The sequence below is a fragment of the Urocampus carinirostris genome, chromosome 6 (assembly GCF_059441175.1).
Source record: "Urocampus carinirostris isolate Australia breed hairy pipefish chromosome 6, RoL_Ucar_1.0, whole genome shotgun sequence".
NCBI classification, from domain to species: Eukaryota; Metazoa; Chordata; class Actinopteri; order Syngnathiformes; family Syngnathidae; genus Urocampus; species Urocampus carinirostris.
The window spans coordinates 26,902,397-26,921,969 of NC_142354.1; the positions used below are offsets into that span (position 1 = coordinate 26,902,397).

General features: G+C 38.3%; 1 protein-coding gene across 2 annotated transcripts in view; it reads left to right on the plus strand.

Moving 5' to 3' along the window:
* Positions 1–14,775, plus strand: part of camkvb (CaM kinase-like vesicle-associated b) — a 52,121-nt gene extending 37,346 nt beyond the window's left edge. For both annotated transcript variants that reach the window (XM_088338521.1, XM_088338520.1), the window contains exons 4-11: positions 3,654–3,728; positions 6,650–6,788; positions 6,879–6,999; positions 7,074–7,149; positions 7,990–8,126; positions 8,298–8,376; positions 8,488–8,575; positions 10,331–14,775. In XM_088338521.1, coding sequence (XP_088194647.1) covers positions 3,654–3,728; positions 6,650–6,788; positions 6,879–6,999; positions 7,074–7,149; positions 7,990–8,126; positions 8,298–8,376; positions 8,488–8,575; positions 10,331–10,627 — 1,012 coding nt within the window. In that variant the 3' untranslated portion in view covers positions 10,628–14,775. The remainder of the gene's footprint in view (positions 1–3,653; positions 3,729–6,649; positions 6,789–6,878; positions 7,000–7,073; positions 7,150–7,989; positions 8,127–8,297; positions 8,377–8,487; positions 8,576–10,330) is intronic.
* The last annotated feature ends 4,798 nt before the right edge of the window (positions 14,776–19,573 follow it).

Consider the following 19,573-nt stretch of genomic DNA (forward strand, 5'->3'; position numbering starts at 1 on the left):
CTTTTTCTCTTCCTTTGTTGCTCTTAGTCTCTTTCTCTCTCTGTGTCTTTTAAGCTTCTTTTGCTCTAACTTCCTTTTTTTCCCTTTTCTCCCTTTTCTCTTTCTCTCTTCATACACTTCGCGCTTTCTTTTCTCTTTTCTATCCTTCTGTCTTTCTGGGTTTCCAAAGCCAGATGCCTCTGACAAAGACACTGTACTTGTATTTATTTCTCTGTCTCTCTCTCTCTCTCCCTCTCTTTTTCTCTCTCTCTCTCTCTCTCTCTCGCTTTCTTTTCCACCCCTTTTCTTCCACTCTGTCTCTGTCTCTTTTACTCTCTGTATCTCTCTTTTTCTCTTCCTTTGTTGCTTTTTGTCCCTTTCTCTCTCCGTGTCTTTTAACATCTTTTGCTATAACTTCCTTTTTTCCCTTTTCTCTTTCTCTCTTCATACCCTTCGCGCTTTCTTTTCTCTTTTCTCTCCTTCTGTCTTTCTATTTCTCTTTAGATTTCTTTCTTCCTCTCCCTTTCTTTTCCCCCTCTCTCATAACTTTTTATCTTTTGTTTCTCAGGCTCTCTCCCTCTCTTTTTCTTTCTTTGTCCCGCACTCTCTTTTTTCCCTCCCTTTTCTCTTATTTCTTTATCTCTTTTTCTTTCTCTTTAATCTACTAGTCCGGCCCCCGAAGGAATGTTTCTCCTATCGTGTGGCCCACGAGTTAAAATGAGTTTGACACCCCTGCTCTAGGGTAATCATGTTTTTTATTTGGTTTAAGGTGTTAGATGGGAAATCATAAATTTGGTTAATCCTGATTCACAGTTTTTTTCTATTTGAATTGATGGCCATTCATATCACGCTAATTTTGGTTGATAATGTATTATTAATCACATTTACACTGATAGGGTTTTAGAGTCAACCTTAATCTGTTCCCAATCAGAATTGAGTCACACAACAGTACACTTCAAATTTTCATAAAAATTCAAATGATTGCCAAGAAGGTTCATCAAAAATGTTTTCCTATTCAGAGAATTCCAAATCCATGGCTATCACTAGGTTCTCAAAGTTCATGAGTCCACAATTAATATCAAAGGAATACAAAGATCCCTCGGTTTTCACGGGTAACGAGGAACAGAACCACTTACAAAAAGTGAAAATATGCTTCGTGAAAGCCCCCAAATGGTTAAATGTACCTCGAGATGAAGTCATTACAGACTAAGAGTATACAACTGAAACAAAAACAAAAAAACAATTATAAGTCTACAAATAATAACACAAAAGAAATAGTAACAGTTGATTTAATTGTTTTATTGTCAGTATACAAAAGTAAAACAAAATTGGAGGGTTTGCCTTTCAGTGTAAGAAAGCAATTTAGAGAGTGCCCTGCTAGATCTGAGCTTGCATCGGGTGTCCTCGAATGGAGACAGATTAAAAAAGGCAGTTCCGAATGTAGTGGTTTCCCATGAGTTGTGGCTGCAAGTCCTCCATTTATTGGCTGATGGACTTGGCATTGGCAAGATACACGGTTGTTAGCCTAGCCGTTAGCAGTAAGCCGGACCAGCAGCACCTCTCTTGACATCTCCCAGATGTCGCCTGAGTCATTTCTGGAACCCGATAATAATACTCGAAGCACCCGCTTTGTGTTAATCTGAATTTCCTTAGAGTCAGACTGAATCGATGAATTTATTTTTAATGTGACGAGCCACTAAAAGATAGCGGTTGCGGTGCTTCCCAGTTTTTACAGAGGCAGTTTGACTGACAGGCTTCCCCAGCCTATAAGAGTCGTGCAAACAGACAGCCACACCCAATCAACACAAAGTGCCCACCTTAATCTGTCCCTGCTGAACACAATGCACGGTACAATGATATAAATTACAGCAAAGACAAGATCAATTCATTTAAAAATAAGCGAATGAGTGAACCAGCGATTGTCACAGACCAGAAATGGACACAGGACCCAATAGCGCTCGTTTTCTCAGTTTTTATTAATAAAGAGGGAGAGCAGGGCTTGCTTCCACGATCCGATGGTTGACGGATAAGAGGAGCAGGAGATGCGGAAGTGGCACTTCTGTGTCTAGCGAGGAGGGTGGAAGACAGGCGGGAATTACAAGTCGCTAGCTGGGACTGGAGAGCAAGGGCGGAAACGAGGTCGGCAACAGGAGGTAGGTAGGTAATGGGGCAAAGCAGATCGGATAACAGGCAGGCAGAACGGAGTCGGGTCCGGAAACAGGTTGGCAACGAGGATCAGGCAGATAAAGCAGGGCAGGAACAGAATCTGACGTAAGAGCGCACCGAGATGGGGGCAACGGTTCGCATACCGATCTGACAGGGATTTCTTGGAAGTCGGGGGTTTAGAAAGAGTACATCAGCCAATCAGCTGTCCGGGCTGTTGGCGCCAATTAAGCAGTCGCAGGTGCTCTGAATCAGCAATCATGACAGCGATAACCAAACCGCCAAATAGAGAGGGGTCTCTGTAATCTAATTCCTACCTTACTTTGATGCAGAGCATGCAATTTCGCGGTTTGACTTTTTGGTCTTTGGTTCACCAAAACCTCTTATACATGCCATTTGCAACGAAACCGATCATCCGGTGCCAAGTACAAGCGACATCATCACGCTGACGTTGTTTCTACAGTTCACTTTCGACATTAAATAAACGATGATTCCATTCTTGTCACACACCAAAATCAACAAAGTACAATGCTTGTTTGCTCTCGCTGCAAAAGTGGGTTTCATTGCTGTGTACCATCTGTTTACAAGGTGTGCTCATACGGGCTTGGCAGGAGCATGGACTTACACTATATATGGATAGAACTGTATATTAATTGGGCATTAAAAATGTAGAATGAAAATTCCCAGAAAAAAATAACCAATACACGTAAGGCTTTTATAGAAAACAAGTTTCAAATTAATTTTGAACTTGGAAGAACAGGAGAGGACTGTACCCAAACCCTGTTCCAAACCCATGAGCCCTTTTTTCAATCAAATCTCCTAGGTTCCAAAAAGCGGAACCTAGGTGCGCCTTAAAGGGTTTAGAAATCGAGGAATATCCACATAAATGGCCAATAATGATGTAAAAAGTACAGAGTAGTGAAAATAATGAACAATATTCACCAATGATAGTCACAATAACAAACAACCCTGGCATCCAATGCATTCTCCTTTGTAGGTGTCAAATATCCAAACAGAAGAAAGTAGAATAAAGTGAGCAACCCACTTTAAGGAACTTGACTTACTCTTGAACAAATGAACCGTGGTAATTGAGGAACACTGTGTACACAGAATCTTGATTCCCCCATTTGAATAGGCTGACTGTGAATGAGTTACCACTGCAAATTAGGTCCAAATTCCAGAGGCACGCAAACAGGAACAGTGTTTTAACTCTCACTCGCCCACGTGCATTTATGATTTGTCAGCAAGAATGAATTAAGCAGTTATGTTCTACCGCAACAAGTACTGTAATTGCTGCGTAATGTGATTAGGGAGTAGAGGAGGCCCCTTGTTTAAATTTTAATCAAATGTAGTTCATCATCAAAAAGGCAAACCACTATTTTGCTCACGACATGCTTGTCTTTTTCATTCCGTTGATTGCTGCTAATCACGATCCTTTCACTTGCCATTATTGTTCTCTATGCTTCTTTAAAAGAGTAGTGTGTGGTAATGGTGACTTTTGGTCCCTTCAGGGTGAAGCATCCCAATATTCTCCAGCTGGTGGATGTCTTCGAGACTAAAAAGGAATACTTTCTCTTTCTCGAACTGTAAGTCTGAAGGAATACGTTTTTACAGATACAGTGCCTTGCAAAAGCATTTTGTATTTTTGACATAATGCCATATTTCAGGGTCCAAACTTACAGAAAAAAAAAAAACTCAAAATACTTTCGAAGAATCAACAACATATGAGACAATTGTAAAAAAAATAAAAAATTATTTGGCTAAAAATAAATAATGAAAACGTTGAAAAGTAGACATTACTATAGTACTTCTTAGTAAGTTAATACTTTTTACAACATCCTTTTTTGGGGTATGTTTCCATACGTTTTGCACATCTTCAAGAGTCAAGATTTTCTTTAATGTCAATAACTTAAAATGCCAATTAAACAGAAATATTTGCCTATTCTTCCTTTCAAAACAGTTCAAGTTCCTAAAGTTTTTTTTTCAGATCATTTCACAAATTCTCTATAGAATTGATGTCTGGACTTTGGCCTGGCCGTTCGAACACCTTTATGTTGTTAAGTTTAAACCATTGTAGATTTTGCTTTAAGTTTAGGGTCTTATTGGAAGTTGAACCTGCGTCTGATTTTAAGGTCTCTTGCAAACTCCAACAGATCTTCCGCTAGAATCACCCTGTATTTTCCCCCATCCATCTTCCCATCAACACTAACGATCTTCCCAGTCTCTACTAATGAAAAGCAACAGGAGAAGATGATGCTGCCACCACCATGTTTGACAGTGGGACTGGTGACGTTCTGTCTTATTGCAGTGTTGACAAACATAATGCTTGCATTCAGCCCAAAAGGTTAAATTTCGGTCTCATCTGACCAGAGCAACTTGTTCCACATGTTGTTTGTGTCTCTTATGTGGCTTCTTGCAAACTCCAAACGGGTCCTTTTTTCAGGAAAGGCTTTCTTTTGCTACTCTTCCATAAAGGGCAGATCTATGAAGAGTACGACTCGTAGTGGTCTTATCCACAGATTGTCTCACCTTAGGTGTGTATACCTGCAGGTCATCCAATGTAATCACGGGACTCTTGATTGCTTCTTTGATTAGTTTATTCTTTTTTCTGGTTTAAAGTTGAAAGCGGTGTTAGGTTTTCTGCTCCCTCCATGTTGATATCATTGCTCGCATAGTGCTCCGGGAGATGTGTAAATATTGCAAAATCTTCTTTTATCGTATTCATGCTTTGAAAATGTCCACAACTTTATCTTGGACTTGCCTGGTATGTTCCTAGGTCTTCGTAACAGTGTCTGTTCTCCAGGGTCCCCTTTGACAGAACTCTGAGCCCATCACAGAGCAGGTGAATTTAAACTGAGACTTAATGACGCACAGGTACCCTTGTCAATATTAGTAATTTTGGTCAATTTAGATTATTTAGAAGTCATCACAATTCTGGAGTCAGTTGACTGAGCTGAGAGAACACGGGGCCAACATTTTTGCAACACCTGCCTTTCAGTTTTTTCATTGTTAATATAGAACGTTGAAATAGTTTTGTTCCACTTCATGATTGTTTTTCACCTTTGTTGATTCTTTAAAAATATTTTCAAGAGTTTTTTTAGCCTTTAGTCTAAAGCAGGGGTGGGCAAACTTTTTGAGTCGCGGGACGCATTGGCTTAAACATTTTTTGAAAGGGCCAGGAGGGGAAAAAAAATGTTGATTACATTTTTTGTATATAGCGATACAGTCTCGAATACAAACCTCAGCAATACCTGAGTGTAGGTCCTATGCTGTTAGACAGAGGAAAGAAAAGCTACTGGACTTGTTCAAGGTTTGAGGAGTGGTAACAATTATTTTGTTAAATATGTTTATTTTCGGGCAGCATAGCGGGGCAGTGGTTAGCGCGTGTGGGGCACAGTTCTGAGGTCATGAGATCGAACCTTCCTGTGTGGAGTTTGCATGTTCTCCCCGTGGGTTGCGTGGGTTTCCTCCGGGCACTTCGGTTTCCTCCCACATTCCAAAAACATGCATGTCAGGTCAATTGGCAGGTCCAAATTGTCCCTAGGTGTGAATGAGCGAGTGACCCGTCTGTCCCTGTGTGCCCTGCGACTGGCTGGCAACCAGTTCGGGGTGTCCCCTGTCCACTGCCCGGAGCTGGGATGGGCCCCAGCACCCCCGTGACCTTACTGAAGATAAGCGTTACAGATAATGGACGGATGGATGGATGTTTTATTTATTTTTCAGTTTGATAGCCGGACATCTACTCTAATTTCGTTGTTTTTAGTAGCAAAATTTACGTTTATCTGCACTGATAGGGTTTAGAATTAACAATCAATTTATTTTGTGTTAGAATAAGTTACACAGTAATACACTTTGAATTTCAATGACAGTTTAAATGAATGACAAGAATGTTCATTAAATAAGCAAAGAAAATACAATTACAATGTATTCCAGTTCAAACAAAGATATCCTTGAAAAAGTTTGGTATGTAATTACAATATGCATCCAAGCGACCACACGTCCACCTCGTAGCTGTGACCCTTTTTGAACAGAACAGAACACTTTGTTTCCATGTTCAATGCATGGGTGGAGAAGCACCTTTTCCATTACTGGCTCCATCTAGTGTTAAAACTGAGAAATGCAACAGAGTTGAGCTCAAGCGCCATGTGCTGGCCATATTCAACTATACTTTCAGAATTTGCTGCGGGCCAATAAAAACTGACCCGCAGGCCACAGTTGGCCCGCGGGCCGTGGATTGGCCACCCCTGGTATCAGGGGGAGAAGCATTCCACAGCACCGGGGCCAGAATGGAGAACGCTCTCAAACCTGCGGATGTCTTCTTGGCTCTTGGGATCCCCTGTAGACCAGCGTTTTCCGAGCCAAGCCTGCAGACCGGAACATAGGGGGAAATTTAAATCTGAAAGATATAAGGGAGCAAGTACATGCACGATTTTGTACTGTATTTTGCATACCTAAAAAAAAAAAAAAAGATGTTCAAGGAGGTAAGTAACTTCCTCTTGTTTGTCAGTGCAACAGGAAGAGAAGTATTTGACTGGATCTTGGACCAAGGCTATTACTCCGAGAGGGATACCAGCAACGTTGTTCGCCAGGTCTTAGAAGCCGTCTCCTACCTTCACTCTTTGCATATTGTACACAGAAATCTCAAGGTAACAAGCCACTCTATTTCTATGAGTGTTTGAATTTTGCTCGATACGTTTATCCGACAGTTTTTTAATTTCTCTTTTCGACTGGCACAGTTGGAGAATTTGGTTTATTACAACCGCCTCAAGCACTCCAAAATCGTCATCAGTGACTTTCATCTAGCTAAACTGGAGAACGGATTAATAAAAGACCCCTGTGGGACACCAGAGTATTTGGGTGAGATTTTGAAGTGCACAAAGAGCGATATTCCTATAGTATTAAGACAAACTTGTTTGGATTTTCCTCTTTAGCTCCAGAGGTTGTTGGCAGACAGCGGTATGGTCGACCTGTGGACTGCTGGGCAACGGGTGTCATAATGTACATTCTGTGAGTGATAATGCTTGTTACTTGCACGTAACGTTTACTTAATTATTTTAAAGTAAAAACGTTTGTGTAAAAAGATGAAGAAGAGAAAATGTAAGATATCGACCTTTTCAAGAAAAAAAGGGTTCGGGATAGCATTATAGCAGAAAATGATGAAGTGTGTTTTTGTTAAATTAATTTTACAATTATAATCCTGGTAATTTTCTTTCTTATTAAAACGACTTTTTTTTTTTTTTTTTTAAGTAGTTAAGAAAACAAATACATAAAATGTGCAAAAGTATCTACCTTTCTATATTATTTTGAAATTATTACCATTGCTTATTTTACTTGGAAAAAATCACACTAATGTTCAAATGTTTTGTGTCACTGAGAAATTTCCATTCTTTGTCAAAAGAAAAGTTTAAAAGATACCTTTTTAAAAATCATTATTTTTAACCTTCTCACCCCTATACTTTCTATTTCTTTTGCAACTCAATGAAAAAGTATGACTTTTCATGGAAAACACACTATTGACTGGGTGAGAGCAAACTTTTGAACGGTCGTGAATAATCTTGCTTATTCTAAGTATGTTTTTATTTAAATATTTTTGTAATTATTATCGGGTAATGAGCAAACATATGCTATACTATAGTTTGTGGTATCAAGTATTTTACATGGTTAATACATTTTCGAGTATTATCATTAGTTTACAAGAAAGACATTTAAATAAATACATGTCCTTAAAAATACCTAAAAGGAGCAAAACGAAATGATACAGAATCGTTTTTTTTTTTTTACAGTGTAACCTCAAAAGATGAGTTAAATGTGGTCACAAGTACTCATCAATGTGCTCATTATTCCTAGACTGTCAGGCAATCCTCCTTTCTATGACGAGAGTGACGAAGACGATTATGAAAATCACGACAAAAACCTCTTCCGAAAAATCCTGGCAGGCGATTACGAGTTTGACTCACCATACTGGGACGAGATCTCAGATTCAGGTATTTTGTATGCCCAAGAAGGGAAATATTAAGTACAGCCAAAGCATGTGAGCAGTTTTTAGGGCGGCTTGGGGGAGGGGGCTTAAGCACAAAACAGTCCAACGCTAATCCTGACACCCATCAGGTGAACAAAATCCTTTGTTGAAGTTTGAATTCCTTTACCTCCGACAGCTAAGACTCTGGTGGCACGTCTGATGGAGGTGGATCAAGACCAGAGACTGACAGCCCAGGAGGCAATAAACCATGAATGGTGGGTGGATCGTTGCTGGAGACAAATGAATCATTTCTTTGTACGCACAAGTAGAGCGATTGAAAAATAGGGGAACATTTTTGTGTTTCTGTCCCCGATTTTTAAAAACAGGATCTCGGGTGGCGCAGCGTCAGACAAAAACATCAAGGAGAACGTATGCGCACAAATTGAGAAAAACTTTGCCCGGGCAAAATGGAAGGTAAGTTTTGGGTTTTCTCTTTCAGATTGTTTTTTTTTTTAACTTTGAGAGCTCTGTGGTTTGAATATTAAACGAAACTGGAAAAAAATACAAATAGAATCATTGCATTTATCCGCACTGCAAATGTTAAGAGAACAGAGCTTTTTAAATTTACAAGCAGTCTACAACATTGTTTCTCAAAAAAACGGTCGCGGACCCGTTTTCAGAGGGTCTAAGCTTATATGCAAACAAGGCTTATATGCGAGTAAATACAACATACTTGAAAACATTTTGGTTTTTCTGTTCATTTTGTTTTTTGAAAGAAATTGTGAGAATTGGATATTATCCGCTTAAAACTGCGCAATCCTTTCATTTGATCAATTTGAAAAATATTTTTCATGAAATGCGTCGCAACTTGTCATTAGGGTTGAATAGTGGGTCCTCAGGTCAAACATGGTGAGAACCACTGGTCTACAAGATTAAAGTAAAACATGACCTCCACAGAACCACAGAACATAGAGTAGTCAGGAACCAGAACAGGAGAAGACCTAATTGCTTGACGTTCTCACACAAGCCTTTATTTTACGGGAAATGGGGAGTCACGTACGTTAGGCAGCCGCTCTGGCAAGGAAAGACAGGAAGCCAGAGACCAATGAGATTGATTCCAATTGCCCGAGTTGATAACGGATAGGGGGATAGATAACGAATCAGGATATCGAAATTAAACCGGGGAAACTAGACGGGAACAAAAACTGTAGAAAATGACAAACAGGACAAAAACAAACAGAAACAAAACTGGAACCCGAAATTAAACAGGACAAAAATAAACGGGAACAATAACGGACTGGAAATATCAACAGGCAAACAGGACCGAGTCAGAACCCACGTCTTGCGGGGCAGAAGTTCGTTTGACGGGCTGACAAAGGAAGCAAGAGAGCGCTGAGCTTAATATAGACAGCAAGCCAATCTCTCAACAAGCCGCAGCTGGCGCCAAACGGGCGCCACACGGGCGGGGCCAATTGGGCACCATGGCAACCGTGACACACACGGGCACGGCCAATTGGGCGCCATGGCAACCATGACAAGAATTTACTGATACATGTAGAATCACACTTGTAATTGTAGTTTTGGTAACAGTTAATTGTTGTTAATTTGAAAGGCTAGTGGAAAATCATGTACAATATTAGAACAAATATGTTGAAAACGTTTGCATGCAGGGAGGGCCAAAACATCATAATTTCACAAAAGGCCATGTATAGACTCGCGATCAGAGGGTGCTAAAACTGCAACTGAACACATTATCACCAGAAGTAAGATCTTGAGCCCAAACCAAAGAACCCCCAACCCCACCCCCGAGATATAAAATATGTAAATGTTTGTATTAATTTTTGTTTAAATAGGTTTCTGTTACAAAAGACAGGCTTTAATTCGGTGTCATAAATCACCTTTTCTCCTCTCGAGTCCTCACGAGCTTGGTCCTGCATATGAAGTTAATTGGTTGGCTCGGGCTGGGGTGGACATTAATGCCCGCGGGCCTGTGTTGGGTCTGGCAAGGATTTGACAATTGGATTGATGTGTGCCGCATGACAGTTGATGCTCACATTGAACATCTTTGAAAATTCCATGTAAAAATTGAGATGACAAGTTTTCTGAATTTACCAATGTTTTTTTAAAATTCCTAATAGTTTGAGATAATCAATGTTATAATGTGCCCAAGATTTTTAGAACATCCTGTATTATTTACTAAAATTCTATTCTTAAACTTCCTGTCCACAGAAAGCTGTGCGTGTCACCACCATCATGAAGCGATTAAGATCGACAGAGCAAAGCAACAAGGCCTCCAGTGCAGCAGCCTCAGCGGACCAAGCAGCCCCCAATTCGGCCGTGGATACATTTGCATCATCACCTGCTGCCGCCACGCCGCAAGTAGAGGTCACAGAGATAGACATGCCAGTTCCAGAAATCGTAGATGGGGCAGAGACCCAGGAAGCAGAACCCCCCACAAGTGGCTGCAACGGAGATACTGAAGACCGGCCCTATGTAGGCACGGATGAAGGAGGCGAGCAAGGCTAAGCCCTGTCCCCTTCCCGTTTTGTTGACCCACTAACTCCTGCACACTGTACAATAGCTGCTAGCATGGTGAACTTGACTCTGCTTATTTCACCAGAGGTTGTGCGCTACCTTTCCTACGTGATCTGCTTTGCAATAGCATTCTATCGAGATGAAATGCATCTCTTTTGACTAGACCCCAGTGTACAAAAGAGCTTATGAAATATTTACTCCAATTTTTAAGCGGAATAAGAGATTGGCTTCTAGCTGTGTCTTAGCAAACCCTTCTCTCTTAGTGCTTAGAAGAAAAATCTAACTAGATATGGTTTTAAAAAAAAACTCCCTTCATCCAACAAGAAAGGATGTCCAAGTATGTCCTGTTATAGCCACAAGATTTAAAGGTTGCTGTAAGTTAAAATAATTTTGTGGCAAATCACGCAGTATATCTACAACACATGCTTTGATTTTGACAATGCAATACTAGACTTCAAATTTTTGGTCTCTCCAATCTCTAATGAACTTCGATGGCGCAGGTTTAGGAGATAAAGCCCAAAGAATGTGGTTGTTTTTTGCAAAAAGGGCGTGGCCACTAATGCAATTTTGCTAAACACAGAACATTTTTAGAAAGATATGGGTTTTTTTGCATTAACAAAAAAAATGTCCTCATCAAAAATCAAAACAGTATTAATTTAGTCATTAAAAGATGAATATACCCTAACCCTCAATTTTGAATTGTAAGTAATTCTTTTATGTTGGTGGAGGGCTTTTGTGTTGTTTCTTAGGAGTAATTTGTCACTATTCTATTTTATCTAACATTTATCTAACATTACATTATTCTAAATCAAAACAAATGGTCAAAAGTTTACAAATGATTGAAAATTCAGAATTATTTTAGTAGTGGTTTTAATAACTCACCAAGTAGTTCCTGAGATACAAATCTTCAAACGAAGGCAGCCATGCCCCCTTTTCACAGAAATGTCACATCACGGTGATGTAGCTCTTAAATCCCTTCTCAGAACTGTCTAAAATTTGAGGTTTAAGGAACACTATCAGAACAGTTTATTAAAATAGAAAATAGTCTGGTCAAAACATTCCCCTGTTTGACCCGTTGTGACCTCACAAAGAAGCACCGACTGAGGAAGCGAAGAAGCGTTTGGTCCTTTGTTTGTATCTTCTCAGGAAAGAACTTCTTAATTTACAGTCTAAACATTTTGTACATAGAGAACTTTGTAGAAGTAGCTAACCGGGCATGCGGACTCACTCTTTGATCTACATTTAGCATTAATAAGGCCATAAAAAGTCTAAACACCCTAGCCCTAAATTGAACGATTTCATGATTGAAGACTTGAGTTTAAATCTTGCGCAACTATGTTTAGGTGTCGTTTTTTGTTATTACAAAACAGATCAATCGAACAGGGGTGTGGAAACTTTTTACATTCACTGTACACTCACTTCGTGAATAATGATGCACTGACTCAATTTTGACACAATACACAAAACCCGTCTATTTTAAGTGTATTCTTTACCCTGTGCTGTTACATTTTCGGTCATAGTTCACGTTTATCGTTGTGCTTTGAATCACATTCATCTCATGGCACTTCTATGCATCTTAATTCATTGGTAGCTTTTCTTTACCAAAAGCATCGTAATAGACTTCATGACATTGCATTTGATTAAGTTATTATTTTGCTACATCTCAACATCAGCCCATAGATTTATTACTGAGCCAGTATTACTTTATACTTGTATTAACTGACACGTCTTTCATAGTAACATGTGAATCGTGGAAAGTAATACAATATTGATCAGGTAAATATTAGGCCGACTTCATAGCATGTACTTGATGAACAGTAATAGTGCGTAAGCTTCAGTTACGAGCCACAGATGCAACGCTAGAAAATTGAGCAATTCTTGACATGTTACGAAAAACCGATTCTTGCTGACCCCGTGGATTGTCCATGTTGCTATTGATGGAAGTTTATGGGCCCAATATTGAGACCAATAGATCACCGGGCGATCGTTTGTGCGGTTGCACACGAAAGTATTGAACAAACCATAAAATAACACTGACAAAAGGCAGGGGCCCACATCGGCAGAATATACACTTAATTTTGATACAAAATTGGAAAAATATGGGTGCCGTATTCGTCAACTTCAAGAGTGTCTTTAAAAGCAACACCAAACTATAAAATGCATACAGTGAAAATCCTGCACAGTAAAATAACCAGTGTCATTACAACACAGTAGATATGGATCATAGGTTCACTACAGTAGTGTTAAAGGTTTATTGTTGAAATGTTAAATCAACACTATTATTAAGTACCTTAAAATAAACTCTGTTTAATTAACCTTTAAAAAGTAAGCATTGCATAAATACCATGATGATCCACAGCAAAGAATATCTCTGAAAAGCATCATCCTTCCTGTTAGTAAGTGAACACGTTCCAACACTGAATATGAATAAAGATTGGTAGAATACCATATACAAACACTTTTACATTATCTCTTTCCATAAGTATGGTAAAAGTCTTTCAATGTATTTTTATTGTCTCATTAATATTGTTCTTGCACTTTACAGTGTATATTACTTAAGGATAGTGAGCTGTTTTAATTTGCTTTTTACTTTGTAACCGCCGGTATATGTACTTTTAATTACACTAAGTGACACATACTTGTTGTCTATTAACTGCTGCATAAAAATGTGATTTTTTGTATGGTTTGATACTGGTAAACATCCAAACTATGTGATTACAGTGTAACCTCGGTTTTCGAACGCCTCTCAGTTCGAACAAATCGGTTCTCGACCAAATTTTCGAGAAATTCTTGCTTCGCTTTTCGTTGAAAAAAATCGGAGTTCGAACCCCGGTACGCTAGGGTGCAATGCTCAGCGGCGTAGGGGTGTAGATCGTGTAGATTACCCCCACCCCTCTTGAAGAACTGTTATGACGTGCGCGCGCACTTCTTTCCGCTTTCGCTTTTAATATCGGTGAACGGAGTGTTTTAGCCCCTAATTATGCCTCCAAAGAAGGTTGGTGCAAGCAGCAAAGTTGCTACAGGTGAAAAAGGAAGAGTAGTGCGTACAACTATTGCATCTAAGAAAGAAATAATAGCAAAATGAAGAAGGTGTGCGAGTTTCCCTTCTTTCGAGGGAATAGAGCATGGCTTCTGCAGACCACCACAAAGGTAAGAAATCCTATTCATAATTCTTTTCTTTATCCTTTAACTGCTCACCACTTTTTGTGGAGACCTGGGTGCTAAATGACGTGTAAAGGACCTGATTTTTTTATTTTTACACGTTTATGTTAGCGCAATCTTTCTTACAGAAGATTACACTAACGCGATCGTACGATTAGCCTGGGTTAGCTTCATGTTTACGTTCATAGTAAACATTCAGGGTGTTGGAACGGATTAAAACGATTTTACATTACTTTTAATGGGAAAAACGATTTCGGTGATCGATCAAATCGGTTTTCGAACAGGGTTCTGGAACGGATTATGGTCGAGAACCGAGGTTCCACTGTATGAGCTTTTTCTTATGAGGTCCCTTGTATAATGTCCCATTAACCCCATTGCAAAGTCTATTTGGGGTGAGAAGGATACATTGCCGCAAAATTTCATAGTACTAATAAAAAAGTAAATAGTAGTAAGGGTCACAACTTGGAGGTAAAATGAAAACAATGCACATTTGTAAATTTCATGTTCATTTTTTAGCATTTGTGGATGGAGTCTGTCCCCCCAATACATGAGCAAAAGTGTTGATAGGCCTACGAAATCTCCAGAGAGAAAAAGACACACCACATGCACTTTACGCATTTTGTCTTATTCCCAAAATATCCATACTAGAAAACTCATAAGAGATTATGTATTTTGCCTGAAATGAGATTCTAAATTGATTTAAATGCAATTCATTGTTACCGCATTATTATTCATATTCCTTTTGCTGTTTTCTATTATTTCCCAAGACATTTGTATATCGTCCAGCTTGTTTGTTTGGATAACAACTTCAGCACTTGTTTGATTGAGCATTGTTGATCCGTTTAAAGTGATGTTTTCTCCTTGTGACACTCCTCACATTGTATCTTATGTATGGTCCTTTGACACACATCTATGGGCGTATTTTTCATTTTTTTTGCATTTGTGACCTCTGTGGTGTCCTATTTGATTAAGTTGATGACTTTGGTGGTAATAAAATAAATCTTTCACTGGATTTCTGTGATGCACATTTGTCGGCTTTGTAATTTACAAGTACAATTTTAGTTGCCCTGTTGTAATCAAATAACCCCCTGTGGTTTAGTTCTTGGCGATTTTACTGCTTTATCTTGGAACAGAACAAGTGATCAAACTGTCCATTTTTGTCTCTTTGTCTTCTTATGCTTCTGTGACTAAATGCTTGCACTGATTATGCTGCTGGTTCCCTCTAGTGTCGGGTTTGTTTTAATCTGCTCACGAGGTAATTAATAACTTATTTTGTTTGATAAAGCCGTTTAGGACTGCCCTGCCAAAAATAATGAAATGAATAAAATAAATTAAAAATCTTGCACATTATTTGACTTAGAATAATTATTATTTAAAAAAATAAAATGAAATAAATAAATAAATAACTTCATAAATTAATAATTCCAGGGGCACATCATTTTTGCTCATTTCTAGTATTTATTTTCCAGAAAGGTGAGATAGAAATGTAAAACTCTCACAACAGGTTTAAAATCCTTAGTGAAAGCAAAAATATTAACTGATATAAATACATTGAGTTACCTCCCGAGCCACAGTGACCACAAATTATAAGAACTTTATAGTGTCCATCTACGGAGTACAGAAACAACCTGAAATTATTTTCGAAAAATAAACGTAATACATATTTAACAGACGGAGTGCCTCGAGATTTTTTGAAAAAAAAAAAAAAAAAAAAAAAAAAAAAAAAAGTGCCTTTGCTGAAAAAGGTTTAAAAACACCGTATTATGCTGACGGCAGACTTATTGCTTTGCTCCATATGCGGAAGTGCGTGGGTAACTATTTATTATCTACATTTTGGCGGAAATAAGCATTAATATTCACACTAATTTATGATATCCATTACAAACAGTAAGGAGAAATTTACGGCCTACTTCTCTTATAATCAGATGATGAAGGCAGATTAGCATTTCCACAGCACAGCCATTATGTATGGCCGTGTTACAAACCGGAAATAGTTCGGCTGGAGCCAGAAGTGTATTTAGCGATATTTCTTGCCGCATGTCTCCAGATAGCTTCGTCATTCAACAAACATGCTCAAAAATGAATTTTAAATGTAATCTATTCTTGCATTATTAGTTATTTTAATATTTCTAAACAAGCTAAAATTCTCAGTCAATTCAATTTGCAAACACCAATTTTGCAACAAAATGTGCTTCATAATCATTCCACTATTGTTGAACTATGACATTTCTGTCAAATTAATGTGCAAATGCGGTGCATTTTACACAAAATGTCCCTTTTTAGACATTTGAACGGATACAACTTTATTTCAGAGAGGGTAGAACATAGAAAACATCCATTATCAAGTTCATCACAATGAGTAGGTGAAGTATTCCATTCTTATAAAATATAGAGCTTTAATTAGTAGTTAACAATAACACCAGAACAGGATGATACAAGTACTTTACACAATTTGACCAGTACAGTAATGCTGCTTGCTTTTTTCTTTCTCCTCCTAAAATCTGAACACATACATTCAAATTACCTTTTTTATTTGCCTTATTTTTCAGGAACAAAACTATAGGCCAACTAACAAGACTATTGAACTCCCGATTTAAATTATTTTATTTAGCTGTCACATTAGAATGTATAATAGATAAATCATTTGGTTAGTTGGATCCCTAAAAACTAGGGTCGTAGGAGCACCATTTCCTGTGGTGTGTCCTGGGCAGGTACAGCCTGGTGGTGCCCATACCAGTCCATAATTATTTATCATTACTGTGTGTTTGGAGTTACAGAGCATTCACTTTTCTATCAAGCAACGGTTCTCATATTCTATTTGTAGCTCAGGTGGAGAACATCTATATAAAAAAAGCAGACCACTCAAACATTTGATCAGAAATACAAATACATTTTCATGCACACAAAGAAAGCCAGCTTCCCCATATTTGGTTAGTGTCACAACATAGTTACAATGCTTAGTTGTGTGTACAGTAAATGGAAATTATTTTCAATCGGTTGAAATTTGAAGACAGGAAAGTAAAAGTGTTAGACCAACATCACTTTTTATACAGTATTCACAGATGTCCACACGTGTGCGTTGCAAAATGAAAATGCCCTTTGTACAAAATATTGACCCTTTATTGCACCACAGTCTCAGCATATGTAAAGTTTGCATTTGGTAAAGCCAACCATTACTTTCTCATGTTTTCATCTACAGTTCCTAGCAAAAGTATTGACCTCTCAAGATTTTTTTTTCATTTTGTCACATTTCAGGCCCCAAACTTAAAGCTGACAAATTTTAAATGTTTTCTAGGAATCAACATGTGAGACACAATCGTGAAAAGGAAACAAATTATTTTAGCCTTTTATGTTGTAAGAAAAAAACTTTGCCCCCTGTTCTTTCAACTCAGCCAACTAACTCCAGAAGTTCCCTGATGACTTCTAAATGATCCAATGTCGACCTAAATGACATACAATGATAGAGTGCATTAAGTCTCAGTTTAAATGCAGATGCTCTATGATGGGTCAAAGGTCTGTGAAAGCAGACATTGGAGAACAGACAGCATTATGAAGACCAAAGACAACACCAGGCTGGTCCGGGATACATTTATAGAAACGTTCAAAGCAGGAATGGAATGCAAGAAGAATTTGCAACATTTACACATCTCACAGAGCATTGTACAGCAATGATATCCAAATTGAGAAAGCATTAAACCACTGTAAACCTACAAAGACCTGGCCATCTCCTTTGACCAAACAGGGCAAAAACTAATCAGGGAAGCAACAAAGAGGCGCCATTATCACATTGAATGACTTGCAGGCATACACAGCAGAGGTGGGACAATATGTGCATGAGACAACTATTATCGTTATCTGCATACATCATCTGCTTTTTATGGAATAGTGGCAAGAAGAAATCCCATTCTGGAAGAAAACCATGAAAAGGTTTGTTAAGCCACTTGGGAAACACAAATAACATGGAACACGGTTCTATGATCAGATGAGACAAAAGTTCAACATTTTGGGTTAAATGTAAAGAGTTACGTTTGGCGTAAGACATAACCCTGACAACAATATCCCCACTGTCAAACATGGAGGTGGCAGCGTCATGCTCTGGGGTCTCTTTTCTTCAGAAGGGTCTGGGAAGATCATTACAGTTGATGGGTGGATCCAAAACAGGGAGATTCTTGCAGAAAATCTGTTGGAGTTTGTAAGAGATCCGAGGATGGGGTGCATATTAACCTTCAAACAGGACAATGACCCTAAACACAAAGCAAAATCTACATTTGAATGGTTTCAAACTAACAATATAATGGTGCTAGAACAGCCAAGCCAAAGTCCAGACCTAAATACTGCAGAGAATTTTTGGAAAGATCTGAAAAACGTGCGCAAAAGATCATCATCAAACCTTAAGGCACTTGAAGGGTGTGTTAAAGAAAACTGGGCAAATATTTCAGTTTCAAGATGTGCAAACCTTATGGATATAATAAAATTGAATAAAATTACTAAATTTTGTGCAGGCTTGGGGAGTAACAGAATTCATGGAACGGCAAAAATGATGTTGGCAAGCTCTTTGGATTTATTTTCATTTTGTTTCTGTCGCATTTTATGTTAGTTTTGCCGGAGATCAAAGAGATCATAGCCAGGAGAGAAAGCTTACCACGAGTTGTGAGTCATAATTTTATTCATATTGAGTTTCTTTTGTCTTTTATTAGCATATTTGGTATTGGAGTAATCCAAAAGTAATTGAAAGTAATCCAGTTAAAGTAACCCTACCCAACCCTGTGCCTCTGTGATCACAGCAAAAGGAGGTTGTACAAATTATTAACTTAATAAGGGTTCAATATCTTTGCAAAGTCTCCTTTAAAATTTTTATATGTTAGCACAATGTAAAATGTTTGAAAATTCTGGCATCTTCTCACGATAGTGTCTCGCATGTTTATAATCATTAGAAAATCTTTTTAGTTTTCTGTATCTATAAATTTGAAGCCTGAAATATGGCAATATGTCGAAAAGTTTTTGGGTTCTACTACCTTTGATAGGCACTGTATTGGTGTTCCTCTACGAATGATTTGATTTTAAAAAAAACATTTTCATCTTATGATTAGAACTGAATATTCACGTCCGTGGTCCCCTAACAAGTGTCAGTCCACATGCATCCAGTCGGGGGTTGTGCACAAGCGTTCCTGCAGATTCCCAGGTACGGCATCAAGTCAGTCAAGAAACAAGAGCGATCCCGTCACCTTTTCTATGCAATATATTTCCCCCCCCGTCACACAAACAGCTTCATTGCTGGGCTCCATACAGCTTACGCACTCAACAGCACAAACTGTCTCCAACGTTTGGTGACAACAGTAACAGCAACAATTTGGGACGACCAATCCTGACTTGAAGAAATTAATATAGTAAATACCTACAATGATATGCCGTACAAATAAATGAACACATAGATGCAATTCATTATTATACTTATGCATTTTGTCATTTATTTCTGTATTTTTTTGGTCATTTGTTTAGTCATGTATTCAAACAACAAAATGTTATTCAAATGAGGGGGCGGGCCTAACTAGCTGAGCTTTTCAGCTATTGGTTGATCATTTAGTGGCCGATTCGTTCCCAAATGATCAACCATTAGGTGGACAGCAACAGGGCCTTCTCTTTCCAATAACATTTTGTATTAGATAATCACCTAATATCTAAATATATGCAATAAAAGCAAATTACTCATATCTATGACTTTTGTCATTTATTTATTTTTTCGTGTGTACTTGTCACAACAAAATGTTTTTCAAG